The 22587-nt window shown below is 41.0% G+C and overlaps 1 protein-coding gene across 2 annotated transcripts in view; it reads right to left on the bottom strand.

The window, feature by feature from the left end:
• Window positions 1-20603, bottom strand: part of LOC147458679 (MADS-box transcription factor 23-like) — a 60974-nt gene extending 40371 nt beyond the window's left edge. For both annotated transcript variants that reach the window (XM_086510123.1, XM_086510124.1), the window contains exons 1-2: window positions 20444-20603; window positions 20112-20307 (exon numbers count right to left, since the gene is read on the bottom strand). In XM_086510123.1, coding sequence (XP_086366249.1) covers window positions 20112-20293 — 182 coding nt within the window. In that variant the 5' untranslated portion in view covers window positions 20294-20307; window positions 20444-20603. The remainder of the gene's footprint in view (window positions 1-20111; window positions 20308-20443) is intronic.
• Between the last annotated feature and the right edge of the window lie 1984 nt (window positions 20604-22587).

Raw genomic sequence — 22587 nt, 5'->3', positions numbered from 1 at the left:
AGAGATCTCTTCTCCTTACGGAGGATGTAATATAGAAGCAACACATAGAAAATCGAAGCGCAAACAATGCCTACTTATGTTTTTTATGGGTTCGTATAAGAAAGACTAAAACATTGTGTTTTATGAACTCGTCATGTGATGAAAAGAAGAAGAAACTAACAACATTTTAGAGAACCATGAGGGTTCTTGCAATGATCATTTTGCTTTAAAAATCACTTTGCATAAACTTTATGTCTTGGAAAATTATATTTGCAAGATTTAAGAGGAGAACCGAGAGGGTTCTTATGGTGGTGTCTTTGCTTCAAAATCACTTTGCACCAATCGTGAAGAGGTTTATTTTTGGTGAAACTTTCAACATGATGTCCATCATTGATGCAAACCATGTAAGCAATGTCAAGGTATGGAAAGATACCATTTTGGCTTTTGATCCCTTTGAAAATGGGGCTATTGATACAAGAGGTCCATTTCTTGTACGAACAAGAGGCAAACTCAATGTTGCTGACTAATTATATTGCTCCTTACTATCCCTTACGCAATGGAGAGAGAAAGAGAAGGAGGGGGGGGGGGGGGGGGGGGGGGGGGGGGGTTCAAGGGGAACTCATAAGGATGCTAACAAAGATGGCTCAAAGAAAAGGATTTAGAGTTACCTTGTGCACTACATGCCTACATGATGGCATCAGGTAAGGTACTAATTTATCTCCCTTTCAATTGGTTTTTGGAAAAGAGGCTTTGCTTTGTATAGAAATGGAAATATGTGTCATAATTGATGTTAAATCTTGAAGAAGAGAGCCACAATGTATCACAAAGAAGGCTTTTGTTTTCACAATGCCTATAATTGGCTGGTTTTCTCGTACATATTACGAGCATATATCGAAGACAAATCAAGAAAAGGAAAATGCAAAAGCTATAGAAAGGTTGATAGAAATTTCAAATTGAATGGCAAAGTCCCTTCCTTAGTCTTGTACGATTCCAAGCGGTACTTATTAGCTTTCTAAATTAGATAGTAACCCACATAAAGCACATGTGAATGGCTACATTGTGAAGAAGTATTTGTAAAATTAATGTCTATGATCATAGATGGGACTTGCACTAATGATATGCCTCGAATTGAGTATATCCTCAATAGGCTTAATAATAGGGCCAAGGTTTTTAGGAAATCAATCTCGAGATTGGGTACCATCAGTTTAGGGTATTCAAGGCCAACATGTACAAGATTTCCTTTCGAACCGAGCGAGGGCAATGGAAGAGTGTGTTGTTATGCCTTTTGGATTGATAGACAATTGTCCATGTCTCGTGGTAGGTCATTTTGGTGACATGATCGACATATGTGTGTTTACTTCCCTTGATGACATTCTCGTTTTTTGCATCATGGAAGAGAATGCAAAAAGATCTGTTTAACTATGCCACACAATGTATCTATATCCATTTGTCAAAAAGTTAACGCCTCCAAGGATAAACAACAAGGAGTTTTGATGCCACTGCCTATTCTCGAAGGCCCACTTCATGACATTTCCATGGATTTTATGACTAGTCTTTCACCTACTTTGCATTCAAGAAATACACAATGTTTAATAGCAATTGTTGATCATTTTAGCAAATTTTTGCATACTAATTTCTTGTAAGGCCACAATCATAACATAAGATGTCGCACATTTTTTTCTCTAAGCACTGTTATGCCCTTTGAGGTTTGCCAAAGTCGATTGTGTTGGATGGAGATGTCAAGTTTACATCACATTTTTGGCGAGCACGCTTTGAAAATTATGGCACTAAGTTCAATTTTCCATCAATCACATCCCGATGGTCAAACTGAGATTTGCAATCAATTAGCCTTCGATGTCATATGTACATGATCAACAATCTCATTGGGAGTATTATCTCCCATTGCTACAAGCAATTTTGAATGACTCCTATTCCAGTGATGTTGCTAGAACTCAATATGAGACCACATTTGGCCGTCCGTTCTAATCTTTGTTGACTAGATTGGTGAGTCAATTATCTAATGCCAATGCTCAAGGTTAGTCCTTGGACAAGATTACTGAGAGTGTGAAGCTTCGGCTAAGCAAGGCTTAGGAATCTTATTCATGGCAAGATAACAAGCATCATCAAGATTCAAGATGTTACTACCAAGGAAGGGGATTGGGTGTAGTTATTATCATGAAGCAATGTCTTAAGCAAGTAGGAAATAATCAGGATGTATGGAAAATTTCCAATCATTAAAAAGATAAATGATGTATCTATGAAATTGTAGTTGCCTAACTCATGGTCAATGCACAACATTTTCCACGTTTCTTGGTTAAAGTTGTTTTAGGGAGATCGCCTAAAGGAGTTTACTGAAGAGGACAAGCCTGAGAATATAGACAAAGCTGAAGTCATGGAACCGGAGCAAATTTTGTTACATTGTTTTCACCATGGTTCAAGAAACAAGCACGACAATACTTTTTGAAGTTCCCAAAGGACCACGAAACCTACGAGGCGGTGTGGGTCGACGAAGATTTCTTCACAGATTAGCCTGAGCTACTGGCAGACTACAAGGAAGCCATGCAGATTGATACTAGTACCTTACCTTGAAAAGGGAGGGATATCATATGCACATCTTACCCTATGTAGATCCGGACAAGTTAACTCCTATTTCTAAGGTTTAGAATAGCCTAAAAAGTGTTCTAGCACCCTTGTCAGCCTATACGCATGATGTGCATGTCCAAGTACTTGATAACAGTACCTTACCTTGAAAAGGGAGGGATGTCATATGCACATCTAACCCTCTGTAGATGCGGACAGGCTAATTCCTATTTCTAAGGTTTAGAATAGCCTAAGAAGTGTTTTAGCCCCCTTGTCAGCCTATACACATGATGTGCATGTCCAAGTACTTTAGATGCATACCCTCTGATTCCACATGAACACAACCAATGTCTCCTAGATGTAGGCACTCTGGAGTGTTTCTATATAGAATCATCAGTACCAAGATTAGGTAATAATTGCATGCTTATTGATAGATTTAATAACTTATTAACAACTGACATCTAGCATCCCTTTTTATAAATCGTGGCACTCTAGCTGATACTGCTAGGCCCAACTTCTTTGGCCTATATAGGTAACCCTAGGGTCACCTCTCTCTGCATTCGAATCATAGTAACCCAGAACGGGAACGGGGAACTGGAACGGGAGGGTCCGGAACAAGATGGGAACGGGGAGGAGACAAGGGGGCCGGAATGGGAACGAGGTCAGTACAGTTGACTGGAACAGTCGACTAAAGTAAGGCTTGAGCTACCTCCATTCAACTTAAGTCCTAAATCAACTCCCAAACAACCCCAAACCTGCCCTCAAGATGCCCCAAATATGTCCCCCAAATTTGCCCCCAAATGCCTACTTTTGCCCGTTCCGCCATTCCGCCTCTCGTTCCCGCCCGTTCCGAAACACCGTTTTGGTTACATCCCGTTCCGAAACGGCATTTCATTCCCGACTCTGTTTCGGAAACGGGACTCGTCTGGAACGTCATTCCGGAATGTTTGGGCTGCGTTCTGCCTGTTCCCTGTTACACTAATTCCAATACCTATAATACTAGTACCCAAAAACACAAGTACAGCCTAGCATTTTCCCATCTCCACCTTCAACATTTTTCAACCATCAACCCATTGCCAACCTTAGTGGCAATCCAGCCAACGTTTTTACCATCATCATCTCCAACATCCCTATCAATCACAGATCCAAGTGTTCATCATAAGCATTTTTAGTTTTCAGCCCTTAGCCTCGTAGATCCACGCATGAACCACAAGATCCCATCAACATCCAGATTCATTGTATCAATATTTGTATCAAGATAGAGGGGTGCCCATGGAGGGGGTTTGAGACCCCATTTGGTGTTATTTCTTGGTGTTAGTCCTCTCTCTCTCTCTCTCTCTCTCTCTCTCTCTCTCTCTCTCTCTCTCTCTCTCTCTCTCTCTCTCACAGAACCGTCACTCATAGCATCTCTTCTCTCTCTAGTCTAGTGCACACCACTTTATTGAAGTAACAGGAACCTTGAGTATGCACTGAGCACTCATACTAAGCATTCACCATTAATCACTTCCAGTATGGTCCACAATAACATTGGACTCTCTAATGTGCAATAGAATTTATACCAAATACATCGCACAATGAAAGAAGACGCATCAATTATTTGGACCCCTTTCTCGTTCTATTCCTAGAGGCCATCTCCCCATTTTCCATGTACTTTACTTCAAACCCTAGCATATCCTCATTATGGGAGTAGTTTTTTTCTAAAAGAGCATATTGTACAATTATAGCATGCTAGGGTGATGAATTTTGGGAGCCCTTGTACACAATTTTAGCTCGACACACCAAAGTTCTACATGCCCATCGTCCAATTTTCTTCAATTCTATCATCTACTAATTTTCCTTTTTACATATGCAAGATACAATGTGGACATGGACATCAATATATCTAGTCTCACTATTCAGCAAACATGGCCTTTCCCAAACATACTTACTCTCTCTCTCTCTCTCTCTCTCTCTCTCTCTCTCTCTCTCTCTCTCTCTCTCTCTCACATATGTGCATGCTTACGAACAAGATTGAAACTCTATTATTGGAAATCCCTATGGATGTTGAAATAGGCCCTCGCCCTAGTAGCACAACATTGTATGAAATGAGCAGCCTAGAGACTGAAGTGCAATAGATTGATGGGACCAAGCCAAATGAACAAGAGAATGATATAATACAAGTTGAATCCTTGAAGATATAAGCTAAAAAACAACGCTACAAGAAAAGAACCTCTCCCTGAAGAGATTAAAAAGTGCATTGACATCCTACAAAGGGTGAGAGAAGTTTTTGCATCCTATGAAAGGTCATGTCCTTGAATTCTTTGAACAAAATCTTCAAAGATGGGAACAAGAAGGAAAGCCATGGTGAATTAGAAATCGTCAAAGATGTCACAGGTAGCAGCCACCCACACTGTGGACGGAGATTCTCAAGTAAACATCAAATAGTCACCCAAGACAATGGAGAAATGGACTAAACCAACAAAGAGGATTAGTGCAAAGAGGCAATTGAGAAATCCATTATTTCTAAAGAAGACCTCAACAAAGTTGATAGCGTTAATGAAAGAACAAGAAGAAATGTTACATAAGGAACCAACAAGAATAAATAAACTCTACAAAGGATGAAAAAGGACTCCAACAAAGAGAGTCTCTAAATTGAAGCACACCCTACATGAGAGCCCTATATTTGACTAACCAACTTCCTAACGGTGGCCATTGAAAAAGTGCCAGAGAAGAAACACCCCTTTTAAATTGAAGCACACCCTACACGAGAGCCCTATACTTGACCAAACAACTTACTAAGCAAAGATCTCACAATTTTGACACACGATACTTAGAAATAAAGCATCAAATATTCATGGAAGAAGAGTGTGCCATGTACATTGAGGGCTATGATTTTAAGCTTTTCTTGTGTGAGATATTCTAAATTTCTCCCTTTTCTGTTCTCTTATACTAAGTCTTAGGCTATGAAGTATCTCTACCTCCTCTATCATGCTATAAGAGGGTGTAAGAGGTTGTCTCCTCATCTTGTGTACCAATATGTATGTGCATGTCAACATCTCCATCTCTTTCTTTGTGTATCGACATTCTTTCCCTTTTTACCATAAGTTGAGGAGGAATATATTAAGTGAAACCGACCCGTAGGATGGTAGAGTTTAGCTTTCACCCGATCATTACTTTAAACTGTTAAACTTTACGACACAAAGAAACTTCACAAATATCCATGTGATTGGAATTACACTTCAAACAAAACATGGCCCGGTAGCTAGAGCGCTTCCAAGCAAATAGTGGCACCCAGTTGGCCCCAAAGACTGGCGCCCCTTTCGAAATTTCTTTATTCTTATTACACTTGAGAGAAACCTGTAAACTTCTACAAGCTGTCCCACTTTTATCGGGCTGAAATTCCCCTACTCTAACCCGATTTCAACAACATAACCACAGCAGAAGTCTCCAAGGATCCCAAGTGAACAATGGCTTTCCACGCACTTTGGAGCACTTTATAAAACTTGGCGAGAAATTATAGCACACTGAAGTCTCTGTTTTTGGCCTCCAATTTGCACCAAAACACGTGTTCAATGATTCCCTAGCTTCCTTGAAGCTCCTGGGACTTGTAGGCATCAAAATTGGCAAAATCCTTAAGCTGCAAAAAAATTACAGAATGCTGTAATTTTTTGTTTTGCGCTCCAATTCGCATGCCGATCACTCTTGTGGGTAGCCCTCGAGCTCTCGCACCTGTAGGGTCACTTACCCCTTGAATTAGACGAGATTCGTCATGGAAAATCTCTCTAAATTGTCATGTAGAAGCACCTAAGGCTTTCATAAGGCTCCCTTGGCATTACCTTGCAATTTAGGTGTGAAACCCTAAACCACTACTGTAATTTTTTGTTTCGCATCATTTTGAGCGGAGCAAACACGTCTACGCATATGTCGAGAGCTCCCGCACGCAATGGGGCAGTCCCTAGTAAATCAGACGAGTTTTCGCGCAAGAAACTCTCCGGTTTTAAACCCCTCTTGTACATGTAATTCTATAACTCTTTGGTGTATATAAAACCCCTCCGAGTGAACTCACATGCTACACTTACATATTTTGAGGTAAAACCACCAAGAAAGATCACCATGCTCCATAAATCAAGCACTTCAATCCTATCAACTCTCATCCACTTCAATGCATAGTTGCACTCATCCACCTCGATGGGGATTTGCAAAGCATCTTTCCTTTTAAGTTGCCATATCTTGATTTTTATAGCTTTGTTTGACAAGTAGTCTAGACCCGATGGAAGAGCATTTCAAACCGGTGGAGATCTTGTCCTCGATAAAAATTTCCTAGCTCATAACTTGATCACTTTCAGTAGACTTAAAAAGATCACTATGCTCCATAAATCAAGTACTTCAATCCTATCAACTCTCATCGCATTTCTTCGCGATGGAACTGAGCGTACCTGTAGGGGATTAGCAATTAGCTAATCTGGTTCCTGTACAGAAAGCTCTTGCCTTGGCAAACACACATAAAACCCCCCCATCTATACATGATCCTCAGAGAAGCCCAACTAGTGGGGCATTACCATATGTGCAAAAGGGGAGAGAGATGCGCGAGAGCAAATCGTCGCGCTATATAGAGCAAGGGAGAAGGCAAGCTTTCCATTAAAGCTGTGAAACCTGTACCCACTCTCACCCAAACACTGTGTAGCACACTTATGAAGTCCAAAAATGGGTGCCCCCTCTTGGACGAGCTTCTGGAAAGTGTGTGTTGGCTTGCATGCACTTCCCCTATTGCCAAGTGTCCATTTGACTCCCTTTGGTTTAATCTCCTACTATCCACCAACTTAAAAGTCCTGCCGAGGGGCCTAAATGACTTTGAATTGAGCCTAGCCAACCTTTTACTTCTCGGATTACAGTGCCGACTAGCCCGACCATCTCGTGGCGACCTGCCCTTCTTGACTACGGGTGAAAGTGTCAACCAACAACCATTTCACACTAGCCATGCAATATCCGACCATTTGTGATTTTAACAAGAGAGTCCCAAAAATTAAATAAAAAATCAAGGGAAAGAAACCAGTAAATATATATAGTGGTTGTCAATCTCATGACATAGGAGAGAACAAGATATTTACAACTCTTTCCAATAGAGTGACTATCCGTTTGTAGATGGAGCCCTTTCATGGACCAGTTTTGCATATGGAGCCACAACTTATCCGACACTTCCCCTTTTACCCCTTTGTTTTCCCTTCTCCATCATGGCAAGGTATGTTTAATTTCATGGCAAAGGGTGGAAGCCCACCCTTAATTTCAATAGCGGTGTTAGAACTTTGGTCGAAGCAAATCGGTAACAAGTGTTTTCAATTCTTAAAGATGAGGATATAATTGGTAAGTAAAATCGCACCAATCAGCAAATCTACATCCGGTAAATTTTTCTTCAACTATGATCATTAATAATCAAAATCGAGAATAGAAATTTTATTTGCCATACTCGCTAATTTCCTTTAAGGAACGTTTGAAGAAGAAGACTCGACAAGCTTGAAGCTCTTTGAGTTCATTCGGGAAGAACTGATTGATGCTAGAATTTTTGGAAAGATCGGCAAGAGAGGCCTCTAACACCTGAATCAAGACAGTTGTCTCAGACTCAAACCCTTCAACTCAATGGGCTCAATATGTTCAACTCGAGAGGATTCCGACTAAAGAAGCTCTCGACTTCTCACGCAGCAGAAACCTGCACCAGCACACGATCTTATCAAAATTGCTTCCAATTTCTACTAAATAGGTTGCCTAAGCCCCTTCTGCAATACGACTTCGAAACCTCACTTTAGGCCAATGCGCACCTAACTTCCTCTCACGTTTCCTTCGTTGCGTTTCCTGCTCCTTGATGGTCCCAAAAGTGAGCCCCAAAAGGGTCACAAAACCTTAAGGCTACCGTCCCACACACGGACACACAAACACTCGAAGGACTTAGGAAGAAGCCGACTAGATTTGGCAAGAGGGTAAATCAAATTGAAATTGTTATATTTTCACTAGTTTTATTGAAAATTTACAGAGATTCATAAGCTTTTAGCACATTTCCAGAGCATGATTTGAACTCAAATACCTTATCAATGGGATGGCACTTATATCCATGAGGCTACATAAGTTTTGGGCATAGATATCAAACAAGGATAATTTATCCTCGATAGTCAATGTCATAAAACAAGTGCAACAAGTGTGGTAGATCCATTATCTCGACTACCTTCGGACTTGGACACTAAGTGGACAAGCCATCAACTTACGCATCGAATGTGTGTCATCACATAGTCCTCTCTTCGCCAATCGCAATTCGTGGAAGGTCAACAAGGATCCCCCCAACATCTTTCACCATGGCAATAAATAAATTTCTCTCAAGATCTGTCACTTGCTTCATGATAATGGAATTTTTCCATTATGGTCAACAAAAAGGGATAAGTAATCTATGTCTTAGGTAGGGCAATTTACTAATGAAGTACCCCCAAGCTAGTATATAAGCACCACCTTGCTCCCATTGTATACTCACTAATTCATTGCCTAGTTGGTTGGTTAATCTCTCTCTCTCTCTCTCTCTCTCTCTCTCATAATGTACTAAGGGGGGTACTTAAGGCTCCCAAAGCTAGTATATAAGCACCACCTTGCTCCCATTGTATACTCACTAACGCATTGCTTAGTTGGTTGGTTAAGCACTCTCTCTCTCTCTCTCTCTCTCTCTCTCTCTCTCTCTCTCTCTCTCTCTCTCTCTCTCTCTCATGTATTCTCCCCATTGCTCTACGCTTCCGCATCATTGACTTTGATAGAAGAAAGTTAAGAAATAGTCCGTCCTTAGTGACCCATGCTCATGCTTGGATAGTCACTATGTTTTGGATCGCGGTGTAACGGCCAGGCATATGAAGATAAGATAGTTGAACTTGCAAACAATTTTTACTTGATTGTTGTTTCATGTTTGTGGTTTAACTAGCTAAAGCTGACATGTGAAGAAAGGATGGATGCTTGTGGTGCACACATGTTTTGGTGTTTTTTTTATGCCTTAATGGTAGCATTATTGTGAAACCCGTTTCGATAGAACGGAAACGCCATAACCCTGAAATGTTGCAGGAGGTGATGAAATGCCTCAACTGAAATGTGGGTCTAAAAAAAGGAATTTTTTCTTTCCCTTTCTTTCACATATGCTCTCTCTTTATCTCTCACACGAGCCATAGTTGCCAAGAAACCCATTTCATTGACAAAAGCTCTTGGAGAAATGTTTCAAAACCTGACCTTTTCGAAACTCTCGTTTCTTTGAAAACCAAAATTTTTGCTAGTGTTCCTCCTGCCTATTCTCACTGAAGTGATCTATTTCTATATGTCAACAATTATCTCAAAAAAAAATTACAAAACTTGGAGAAATTTTTTTTCAAGCACAAACCCAAATTACTTGAGCCTTCTGAAACCCATTTAAAAACTTCTCGTTTCTAAATTCCATGGCTACTATGACCTGGAGGTTACATACACACACAGACACTTAGCTCATACACATATCAAGAGAAGGTTCAAGCACCTTAGGGTGCGTTCATACACACTTAGCTCATATACAGATCAAGATAAGGATTAAGTAACTTAGCATGCATGCATATACACAATAGGAGTATCTTTGTGCAAGCCCTCACATCATAGTTACATGGAATGGCCATTTTCAGGTCCCGTTACCTGTTCCCATCCCAATCTCCCGTTCCGGATCCCCGTTCTATGTTTCAAACGTGAGTATGTGAAACAGGGAATGGTATTTCATGCATGCTGCCGTTCCCTGTTCAAATTTCCCATTCCGGGTAACTATGTCTCACATGTCCAATACAAACTACGAAGCGTCAACTTGTCAAGTTTCAAAATTTCAAGGATTTGCTTGTTCTTTCACTAAAGTCTAGCTTTTAACCTTCCCTTGACTTTGATATATAGACATTTTGGGTGACGTTTCATATTTTGCTTCCTACTAGCTGAAACATTTCATGTCAAATTTTGTGTATCGGAATGAAACATCTTAAAGCTAGAATGTTTCATTGTGACGTTGCAAGTTAATGGCTTTGCAATTATTTCTTTGTAAATACCTTAGTCTAGGCAATAAACTAAGCCTAGAGGGACGCAAATGTGAACCACATCTAATAAGAGTGTGTGGTTATGAATGGACATGCAATGCTTTGCAATGCCTAAATTTTGACACAAGATACTTATAAATAAATCATCAAATACTCAAGGGGCAAGTGTATGCCGTGCACCTTAAAAGCTACGGTTTTAGACCATTCTTGTGTGAGATGTTCTAAATTTTCTTCTCTTACACTAATTGATGGTGCATCTCATTAATGGAAGACATGAAGGTCATATTTTGGTTTGACATACAAGATTTATGTTGTGGTTTAGACTCCAAGAAGTAGCAAGAACATAATTACAAGGACTTGCAATCAAAATTTAAGCACAAGGTTCATCGATTGTGCTTGACTAAAACTTGATGAAGCATGCATCTTGGATCATGGTTTGCACGTCATTCTAATGCTCTACAAAAGGACAATCAAACTAGTGATGATTTGGTCTACTTGCTTATGCAGTAGGTAGTACAAGGCTCTTAAAGATAAGTCTCCTCTGGCTTGCTAGAAGAAGATTGTTTCATAGTCAATCTTAAATGTATAACATCAAGATTTGGGCTCAAGAGACTTGTTTTCTTCATGGTGCAATTACCATTTCCCAAGTGCGCAAAAGGGCACAATCATCAATGCTTGAGCGAATATGAATAGGTTGTGAATCATCAAGTTGAGAGAAGGGTAGATAGGAGAGAAGCTCAAGTTGATAGTGAACAAGGTAAACAAGGATCTTGTAAGCCACTCGGTCAATACTAAATGCAACACAATATGGGAGCACACTGAACATGATACCAATGCAAAGGTTGAATGCGTTTAGAGGTGATGTGAAAGAGTCAAAGTATGCTTGAGGTTCAACATTCTCTACGCTAGTAAAAAGTTTAGATTCTCAAATGTAAGAATTGTTTGTAGAAGGCATTGATAATTGAAGAGGAGTTTGACATGAATATATTACTGGGAGAATGTGTACCATCACGTGGTCTTTAAAGGTGTCTCCCCCTCCCCATTCTCCCCCTCTCCTCGCTTTTATTCGATGCAGCTTTTCTTATTTTTTTCTTTACTATTTCTTGCCGAATTTTTAGTCCTCTTTCACGTTACTTCTTTGTATTTGCTTTTTTTTCCAATGAACTTTTTCTTTTGCATTTATTTTTGATGTGTGAGTAGTTGTGTATGAAGATGGTAAGGAGGGAGAATTGTGTGTAATGATTTCCTTGTTTAGAAAGTGTAGTGTCTATATTTCTCTCTTTTTTTTTTCTTTCTCCTAGTTTCTTTGGTTTATCTCTCCACATCTTTTATGGAATTTGTGTTGCTACAGAGGGATGTATTGCTAGGAAGGGTGGGCTTCTACTCTCAGCACACACATACTATTACACAATACAAGAGGAAAACTCTTACACCCTCTTTTAGTATGATAGAGGAGATAGAGACACATAGAGATATTCCAAGGTGACACCTTGGAGATTCTTGATGCATGTTTTGTCTTCATGCAAATAACAAGAGAATCTACCAAGATTGACAACAAAAACTTCACGTAGCTTTTTCGTTAACTAAGCTTTGCTTCCATTTCAGAGTGCTCTTACTCACCATGGAAAAACACTTACAATGATCTTTTTGCCTTATTTTCAAACAACATCTCTTTGAGATTACAAGCAATGACAGTCGAACATAGTAGAGAAGCTCAAGACCTAGAACAAGTCGAACATAGTAGAGAAGCTCAAGACCTAGAACAAGTCAAACAAGACCTAGAACGACTTACTAGCTTACAAGACCTAGAAATTATGGCACATACCAATCAAACGTGACACATCAACCAAAAAAAAATTCTCACCCACGATCCTCACCCTCAAAGTAGACTCCTTTCAAATCTTTGAACCTCCATTTGAAATAGGATGCCACTTAGCTTCACTTAACTTAAAAATAAGCAAGATAAATTTCACATTAATGAATGAGAACATCACCTCCAATAACATGCATAGCTATGTAGATAGAGTTTCCTGCCTTTTGTATTGCCAAAGCACAATCTAGATCTTACCAACATGGTACCATGCTTTATAAGAAATTTTGACCACTTTCACTTTTCTGTTCTGATCTCATTTACGACCATTTCTTGCAATTTTTGTTCCTTTTCAAGGAAACTGAGCTCCTATTTAAGAAAATTATCCAAAAAATATGTCGACCTATTTTACAATTAGAGAAGAGGAGAAATTTGAGCTTCGTAGGGAAATCCCAAGAGACCTCAAGAGAGAGAAAGAGAGTGTCTTAAATTGAGTATCAAGATACACAAAAAGAAGTGTAGATGGGTTGGGAAATAAATCTCAAATCTACACGTATTCTTGTAAAATATGGATAAATCTCTCGAAAGATGCTTGAAACAACCAAGGAACGAGCAAATATTTGTTGAGCGCGTGGCGGTGTGTGTGCAAGTGAAAGAGCACGCGAGGAAGTGCAGTGTGTGCAGAGAGGGGTGGCAAAAGCCAGCAGGAGAGGAAGCGCTAGCAGAATGAAGAGGGAGAGAGAGAGGGCTCACGTTTTTGGGGAAAACTCAATAAGTGAGTTTTGGGTTTTCCCACTTTTATTATAAGTGACCTTTAAAATTGAACCTGGACAAAGTATAAAAATGTACAAAAAGGGGTTATTTAGGCCTTTAACCCAACAACCTCCCACTTAAAGGCATAAATGACGCCTTTAAGTTAACCAACTCCCACCAGCTGTATGCAATGCTCATGTTGAGCCTTAGCAAGACTCTTGGTGAGAACATCTGCAGAGTTATCCTGTGTATGGATCTTAGTCAAGCTTAGTAGACCATCCTCCAATACCTGTCGTATGAAGTGGAACCGCACATCTATGTGTTTGGTACGTGCATGAAACATGGCGTTCTTGGCCAAATAGACAGCACTTTGGCTATCACATCCCAAGACGGGAGTACTAGCAAGCATACCAAGCTCTTTGACAAGTCTGCCCAACCATATGGCCTCTTTAGAAGCCTCAGTGGCTGAAATATATTCAGCCTCAGTAGTACTCAATGCCACAATTTTCTGCAGTCGTGAACACCAAGAGACAGCACCACCAGCAATAGCAAACACATAGCCACTAGTGGACTTCCTGGTATCCAAGTCACCTGCCATATCTGCATCACAATAGCCCTGCAACTTCAAGTCACTTTTGCCATAACAGATACACTTTGATTGTGTACCTTTCAAATATCTCAGAATGCATTTGACAGCTTCCCAATGTGCTTTGCCAGGATTCGACATGTATCGACTAACAACTCCCACTACATAAGCAATGTCGGGACGAGTGGCAACCATAGCATACATAAGAGAACCACAAGCTGATGCATAAGGGATTCCCTTCATTGCTTTCAATGTTACCTCATCCTTTGGGCAATCTGCTTTGCTAAGCTTAGTGTATGGAAGTAAAGGTACTCCAAGAGGCTTAGCATCAGCCATATTAAACCTATCAAGTACTTTTGCAATGTACCTTTCTTGAGATAAAAACAGCAATTTCAGCTTTCTATCTCTTTTAATACGCATGCCCAAAATATGCTCTGCATCACCCAAATCCTTCATAGCAAATGTTGAATTTAGCTTACGTTTCAGAGCATCAAGACTAGTCTTATGTTTCTTGGCAAGCAGCATGTCATCAACATAGAGAACAAGTATGATGAGACTACCATCTTCATCCCTTTTCGTATACAAACAATGATCTGCATGGCTGCGTTTAAAGCCTTGAGACAGCATAAAAGTGTCAAACTTCTTATACCACTGCCGTGATGATTGCCTCAAACCATACAAAGCCCTTTTCAGTTTGCATACAAGTTCCTCACGTGTAGAAACTACAAAACCTTCAGGTTGTTTCATGTATATGTCCTCTTCAATGTCACCGTGTAAAAACGTTGTCTTTACATCCATTTGATTCAATTCCAAATCAAGCACCGCAACGAGAGCAAAAAGGACACGTAAAGTTGTAAGCTTTACAACGGAAGAAAAGATTTCTTGAAAATCAATTCCTTCTTTCTGTGCATATCCTTTTGCAACCAATCTTGCCTTGTACTTCGGTTTTTCATCCACAATCTTAATCTTGTATACCCATTTGCCTTTCTCCCTTGAGGCAATGGTACAAGATCCCAAGTATCATTTGCATACAAGGATTTCATTTCCTCTTGCATTGCAAGCTCCCACTTACCGCTTGACTCACATGTCTTTGCCTTGTTATACGTAAGAGGCTCTCCCTCATCTGTCAACATAACATGATGCAAAGAGGGCTGAAAGCGCTGTATCAACCTTCTGACACGAGTAGACCTGCGTACCCAATGATCTACATTCTCAGGCACAGGTTCTACATCAGGAGGCAACTCATTTTCAACATGCTCATGCTGCTGAAAATCATTTTCAGCCATGACAGGTGGCTGTCCATCCTCATTTGGAGCATCTAAATCATGTCCTACCTCTTCTGACTCAAGGTTAACCGGCTGATTATCAATTTCAGCTTGCGGTAATGCATCCTGAGGCTCTTTTTCAACATCAATATGGCAAGAGAGGCTGAAATTTGACCGATTTCTTGTCAATTTTAGAAGATGTAGCATATTTCAACAATTTAGCCTCATTGAACACTACATCTCGGCTGCGTACTACCCTCTTAAACTGAGGCAACCATATCATGTAGCCCATTTCACCCTCTTCCCCATAACCTAGGAAGAGTCTTTGGATGGACTTGGCATCTAGCTTTGTCCTCAAGTCATTACGAACATGGACAAAAGCCTCGCAGCCAAACACTCTCAAATGATCATAAGAGGCATGTTTGCCAGACCAAACCTCCTCTGGAATGTCATTTTTCAGCGTACTGTTAGGAGAGCGATTGCATACATGAACTGCAGTTTTCAAAGCCTCTCCCCAAAATCCATAAGGGAGATTAGCCGTGGACAACATGCAACGCACTCTCTCACATAAAGTACGGTTATACCTCTCAGCCACACCATTAGAAGATGGATTATAAGGGGCTATCAACTCCCTTTTAATCCCATATTCTTCGCAATAACGCTGAAATTCAGCAGACGTGTACTCCCCCCAATTGTCAGATCTCAAACATTTAAGCTTACTACCCTTTTGTGTGGTCACAAAAGCATGAAACCTCTTAAATGCATTAAATGTCTCACTCTTATTCTTTAACAAATATGCACAGCCTTTCCTAGTGCAATCATAATGAATGTAACAAAGTATAATGCACCACCAAAAGACTTAACAGGCATTGAACATACATCGGAGTGAATTAAATCAAGAGCATTAGCTTTGCGCGAGACACCAAAATAATAAGAAGACTTCTTTTGTTTACCATACAAACAGTCATTACAAAAATCTAACTTGGTGCCCTTTACATCAACCCTCTTCAAAGAGGAGAGCACATCAAGTCCCTTCTCGCTCATATGGCCAAGTCTTTTGTGCCACAACTCCAAATGAGAAGCAACTTCGGCCACTGCAAAAAACTTGTCAGGCAAAGCTTTGCCATGTAAATAGTACAATGTACCACTCTTGCATCCCTTGACAATGAGCATTGATCCCTTAAGTAACTTCCATGAACCCCCAGCAAACATGGTTGTATAACCCTGTGCATCCATCTGGCCAACAGACAATAGACTCTTCTTGATGCCTGGTACATACCTTACATCTTTAAGCATAAACTCTTGGCCATTGTTTAATGCCAAGCGCACAATGCCCATTCCTTCAATGTCACAAGCATGGTTATCCCCAAGGTAAACCTTGCCATACTTGCCTGCATGATAAGAAGCAAAACACTCCACAGATGGAGTCACATGAAATGAGGCACCCGAGTCTACTATCCAAGACTGTGTAAGGCCATCATTTGCACTTAGCAATGCATCAATGACATCTCTACGTGAGATAAGCATCATGTTCACCAATTTGCGCATCAAATGCACCTGATTCACAGGGGTGACATTCTCATAAGTGGCCTTCAACTTATGCCAAATTGCATGTGCACTGTCCAAGCCCTTTATGTCCACCAGAATGTCATCGGTCACAGCCATTTTGATGTAGGTCTTTGCCCTCTTGTTGAGCTTGCCCAATCCTCATCCGGCATATCCTCAAGCTTTACAGTCAAAAGGGCGTCCTCACAATCCTTGAGGAACAAAATCCCCTCATCCTGTCCTGCCACCATAGGTCGAAACCTGTACCGTCAAATCGCTTGATTTCCATCAAGCTCTTGGCATCAGACGACGAGGAAGTAGAGGCCATTTGCACGGATAAAAATGCAGCAGAAAGTGTCTACACAAAATCTGAAAATTTTCAGTGATCACAATGTACTGCACGTTGTATACAATGTGCTGAAAATTTCAGCAATTAACAAGTATCCCCAATGCGTACTTGCATAAACCCACAAAAAGCGTACATAAACCTCAATTTGTGTACATAAAAACAGTCCAATTCAGAATTTTCTGCAAATTTACTGTTTTGGCGCATCAATTTGTATCAAATGGACCTATTTTGAGTGAGAAAAGCAAGGGACATTCACGGGAATCGATTTAGTACACCTGCATTTTGCTGTTTTGACCTGTAATTTTGTAGTTTTTGCCTGTTTTGACCTAATTTCAACCTGTTTTAGGCTGTTTTGGGAACCCTAATCACCCTAGGTGACACCGGAAGCAAGGGGCTTCGCGATGAAAGCGGAAATTTGACGCGAGAGAAGCCTTTTGCCTGCTGTCCAACCACCTGCGCAAAGCTTCTGAAACCCTAATCTGGCTCTGATACCAGTTGTTGAGCGCACGGCGGTGTATGCAAGTGAAAGAGCATGCGAGGAAGTGCAGTGTGTGTGCAGAGAGGGGTGGCGAAAGCCAGCAGGAGAGGAAGCGCTAGCAGAACGAAGAGGGAGAAAGAGAGGGCTCACGTTTTTGGAAAAAACTCAATAAGTGAGTTTTGGATTTTCCCACTTTTATTATAAGTGACCTTTAAAAAATGTGTCGTAAACAAAGTATAAAAATGTGTCCTAAACAAAGTATAAAAATGTGTCCTAAACAAAGGGGTTATTTAGGCCTTTAACCCAACAATATTCTCCTCAACTCTTCAAAGTAACAAAGAGTTTGGTAAAATGCTTAAGTTTCTTGATGATTATTTTTTGAAAGAATACAATCCTAGGGAATGCCAACGTCTCTAACATCTAAGCAATCAAATTTCATTTTATAAACATTTGGCTCATAGATATATAGTTTATACAAACAAAGACATACGTACCTAACTAATGTCATTTTTACAAATTTATTAGCATTGACACATACATGCAAAGCTATCTATGTAGAAATGAAGAACACATGCCCTTTTAGCATCGTGTGATATACTAATCACATTTCATATGAAGCTAAGAAACTTAAAATATCACCATCCAAATAATCTTCCAAATAGTATAACCCAGAGAAAACTTACAGTTTTACAACTTAATATCAAATATCATTACGTCACATTACCATCAACTAAAATTTTGTTGAGCTTTAATACAAATCCAAGGTCGGTTATAGAATTTGAAAGAGCCTTGAAAATAAGACATGTTTATTAGCTTCAAAACAATGTTGGTTTTCATACCAAATGCTTAGTTTAGGATTTCTTTGATTCAAACCTATTCTCCATTTTTTTGTCACTTTGATCATATGAATAAGTTATATGGTAATCTCTATCTAAATGCATGGCTTACTTCTTGCAAAAGGATCTTCTTATCATTGGAGACCCATTTATGCATGTTAAACTGTGATTTGAAACTTAATCTAATTTTAATGGACAAATTGGCTATGCCAATCCAGCTATGAAGGTAGATTAAAGCCTATGAGCATATGCCTCTTGTTGTTAACCACACTAGAATCGTCATCTCTTGAAGATTTAGGCCACTTATAATGGTACTAAGATTTTGGGTACATTTTATTTTTCTAATTGATTCTCATGTATGAATGTGAGCCAATGATTGCTTGATTGCCACTAAGCTAAATAAAATGCAATCCAAACCATAGTTTTCAAGAGACACAAAAGCTAGTAGTTATGAAAACAATTATATGGGCATCCGACTCCTTGGTCTTCACAAAAGCTAGTAATTATCAAAACAACTATTGAGGCATCCAAATCTTCGGTCTTCCCTTGTGTCAACTTGCATTAATAAACTCATTAGAAAATATGCCATGCTTAAGATATCCTATAATCACGGAGCAACCCACATCAAAAATTACTCTAGAATATTCATGACGTATGAATTCGTTCAAAACTATTTACATTTCCATGACTTGTCGAGCATCCCATCAAGACAAGAAACAAGATGGTGATTAAGGATAGGAAAGTTTAAAGAGCCTGCACATTGATGCTTTTCTTGAAGCCAAGCTTGGTCCTAGAGACCTAAAGGGTGAAACAATCCCGTGAGACTTCCTCATCAAACTAGCTTAGTAAGAAGAAGCATGGAAACACCGTTTATTGAGTTATATACTACTACCAAAGAGACAACAATACAACTTAAGAGCCATTTACTCATTTCCATCCTCAAGACGTTGATAAGGACAATCGTCAAGAGTAGGAATAAAGAGAAAATGTTACTTTGTCGAACATTAAGAAGCGTCATTGTGGCATGGTCAACCATTGTGGATATGCATTTTTCCAAAGCGAAACCTACATAGCACTTTTAGGTTTGTATGGAGGAAACTTGTGTGATATTCAACGATGAGGACAAGAGTCCTAGGTAAAGTCTGGGCAAGGGGCTTATGATAGCTAGGAGACTATGTAAGCGAGGTTGGGCAGAGTGCAATTCTTCCCCGTCCGCACATTGGTAGTTGAGACTCGAGGGAGGGGAGAGAGGTCGTGGGGAAAGGGACATGCACACCCCTGCAACAGTGGAAGTGTTGAGGTGAAGTGTAGCTGAGGAAGACGAGCGTGGGAAGCAAGGCTAGCACACTCGGAGGGGGAGGTGATCTAGCTCAAAGAAAGCGCCCTGGCCTATATATCTGATGCGCTGCCGCCATTGAAAGTGGCTTCTCTTTCACATGTGAGCTAGCAAGAGCAACCGGCTGGAGGGCCATCTCTCTCTCTCTCTCTCTCTCTCTCTCTCTCTCTCTCTCTCTCTCTCTCGTGAGGACCAAGTGCGCTAACCGTGAGGGGAGCCGCAGCCCGCTCTTACACAAAGAAGGACGCCGCTCCAAGACCGACAAAGGCGGCTCGACAAGAGTACTGCATGAAGGTCTAGCTATCAAGCAAGGCTGGTTTTTTTACATACAACTGTATACATGTTGGGAAAGTCCACACGTTTTTTTAACTAATTTTTACATATTTTTGGATTCTCTTGCATCATTCAATTTCAGTGAAGATCTGCACCGCTATATTCAAGTTTTATAATTTGACTGCATGCTTTTCTGTTCCTCAAGATTGCATGAGTACATAGGCTCCTATGAACGCCTACGGCAGTACCGCATGCCCATTTCAAGTGTGAAAGGAGTCTGACCTGGTGTTGGCAAACTGGAAGAGCTTGCCCTTGCTGGAGAAGACGATGACGCCCACCTCCGCATCGCACAACACCGACAGATCGTGCGCCTTCTTCAGCAGCCCGCCCCTCCGCTTCGAGAATGTCACCTGCCGCGTCGTCGCATTCTCGATCCGCTTGATTTTGATCTTGCGCCTCACCATCGAGTACCTCGCCGCTGCAAAATGGTTATCCTCAATTCGTCAGCGATGACGCTGGCACAGAGAGAGAGAGAGAGAGGCGTGATAGTACACGGAACGATCATCTTACACACAGAGAGAGAGAGAGAGAGAGAGAGAGAGAGAGAGAGAGACCTGCAGCAAACTGCTATCAGAGGGGCAGCTGACTTGGAGCACCGACAGAAGCACGCAGTCGAACATGAGCGCGCAAAACAACTTGGCTGGCTACGTCTATATGCGCCTACACGCACGGCTGGAGATACTCCACTCAGAAAAGGACTGTCTACAAGCTTGTAAGTTCTAACTTCTAAGTTCTGTGGCTGAAGAGAGAGGAGAGCAGAAAAAGTTGACGCTGTGGTCCTCGCATGTGTTTATACGGAGGGGCTCAGCCTTCAGGGCAGTACTCAAACGGGGCAACTTTAATGTGGGGTACAGTGTGGACCCCGTTTGGCGTGCCCACCTGTTCCAGAAGCGACAACGCTCTTAGCGACAATGCTCTTATCCCTCGCCTTGGGGCCTCCTCCCACAAGAGTGTGCCGGGTGCCCCCTGGCCCCTCGCACTTATAGTGTTGAGGCCTAACTGCCCCCGTCTCTCTCTCTCTCTCTCTCTCTCTCTCCATGTTCAACACAATTCACCTCGTGCACAAGAAGTTTTGGATAGATTCTCACAATAATTCCCAATTATGACTTACCTCAACATCATGAGCTTCTATGAGGGAGGCACAGCAGACCTAGCTAGGTACGATTGGGGGCAGGGGGCAGGGGGCCGCCGGCTCGGTGGGGGAGGGGAGGCGGCGGTCCCCTGTCCCTAATCGTACCTAGCTAGATATGCGGTGCCTCCCGCACAGAAGCTCATGAGGTTATGTATTGTATGAAAAACATCGAAAAAGGCTCCCTTTTCCTACATGAGAAAATTTCTAAATTTTCTTGTGTCAGTCGTCCTTGCCAACAGCAATGTCAAGTGACCAAGTACGAGACCTTATAATAAGCGGACACCCCTAACCTTGTCCTTACCAAATCCTTGCATTTGCAACCGTGCAACTCACAAGCAAAGGCGATTGAATATTTCATGTAGGCCACTATAGAGCAAGCTAAATTCGTGTACACCAAGCATCCAGTGTGGTTCACTTTTTTCGGCGCTCAGTGGTGCAAGTGAAAGCTCTCGGCATGGATTGTTGATGGCAAAAGACGGGCACACAATCGATGACCTGACGACGAAGTGCGATAGCGATCTTCAAAATCGTGTGTACTAAAAAAGGGCACCACTCAGAAGCCGTAGTGGGGGGAGAAAAAAGCAACATGCAACAACAAGGTTCGAACCCATCCCATGGCGAATAAGAAGTAGCCATGTAACCAATAAAGTGCCGGTTACTCATGCTTAACGGTCTCGCTTTTGGTAAACACTATACGTCTTTTATTGGGGGCAACTTGTCCCTTAACAGACCCGTGCTTTTTACTGGCCCCTCTATCCTATACAATAGAACTAGAAAGGATTATGGCTATGCCAACTTATTAGGGAGGTTTCGCATGAAGCAGTTGGCGCAAGCAAATGCGTCCTTGCATTTGAATGGTGAGAGAGAGTGGGCTGAGTTAGAGCTAACTCAACCCAAATTAGCAAAGTTGGCTCTTGGGGCAACGTTTCGTAGATAGACAAAATATTGGGACGCCAACTTAAGATTGTCGCGAAAGAGCCAAGAAGTTGTCATTTGTAATGGAAATGGCCTATGAACTTTGAGAGTAACGGAATTAGAAAATTAATTAAAGCACTTTTGTGAGATTATTTTGTGAGCATAGCGGGTGAACTTAATTGATGGTAGCAACATAAACATGGTACTTAGTTAACTTGGCATGAACAATACTTTTGCAAGAGAGAGAGAGTTTAGAGAACATAACAATAGTTGAGAACCCGATTCATATGGACCCCTCCTATAGGCATTTGTATTATAGTTTCTCCCATCAAGAGAGACTTGGTACAATACAATCTTTGTGTTCCTTGTGACTTACGTGATGCAATGAAGATGGAAAGCTTCATGCATCACAAGCATAACATAAACTTTGTAGAAAGCATTAACTATCCCAAGCCTCAGTCCGAAGGCCTCAAACACCTTCGAAGGTGGAGAGAGCTAGCGGGGAATGAGGGCAGGGAAGAGGAAGAAGAAACATTCCATAGGAGAAAAAAATAGTTCCTCACTTATCATCACTCTTCTTGCTAGCATACATAATAGCATAGTAATGAAGATGGAGAAGATGGCAAGCTTAAGCATTGAAGCATGGCTCTT

The sequence above is a fragment of the Adiantum capillus-veneris genome, chromosome 4 (assembly GCF_014529385.1).
Source record: "Adiantum capillus-veneris isolate H3 chromosome 4, ASM1452938v2, whole genome shotgun sequence".
NCBI classification, from domain to species: Eukaryota; Viridiplantae; Streptophyta; class Polypodiopsida; order Polypodiales; family Pteridaceae; genus Adiantum; species Adiantum capillus-veneris.
This window is presented reverse-complemented; position numbering and strand designations above follow the sequence as displayed.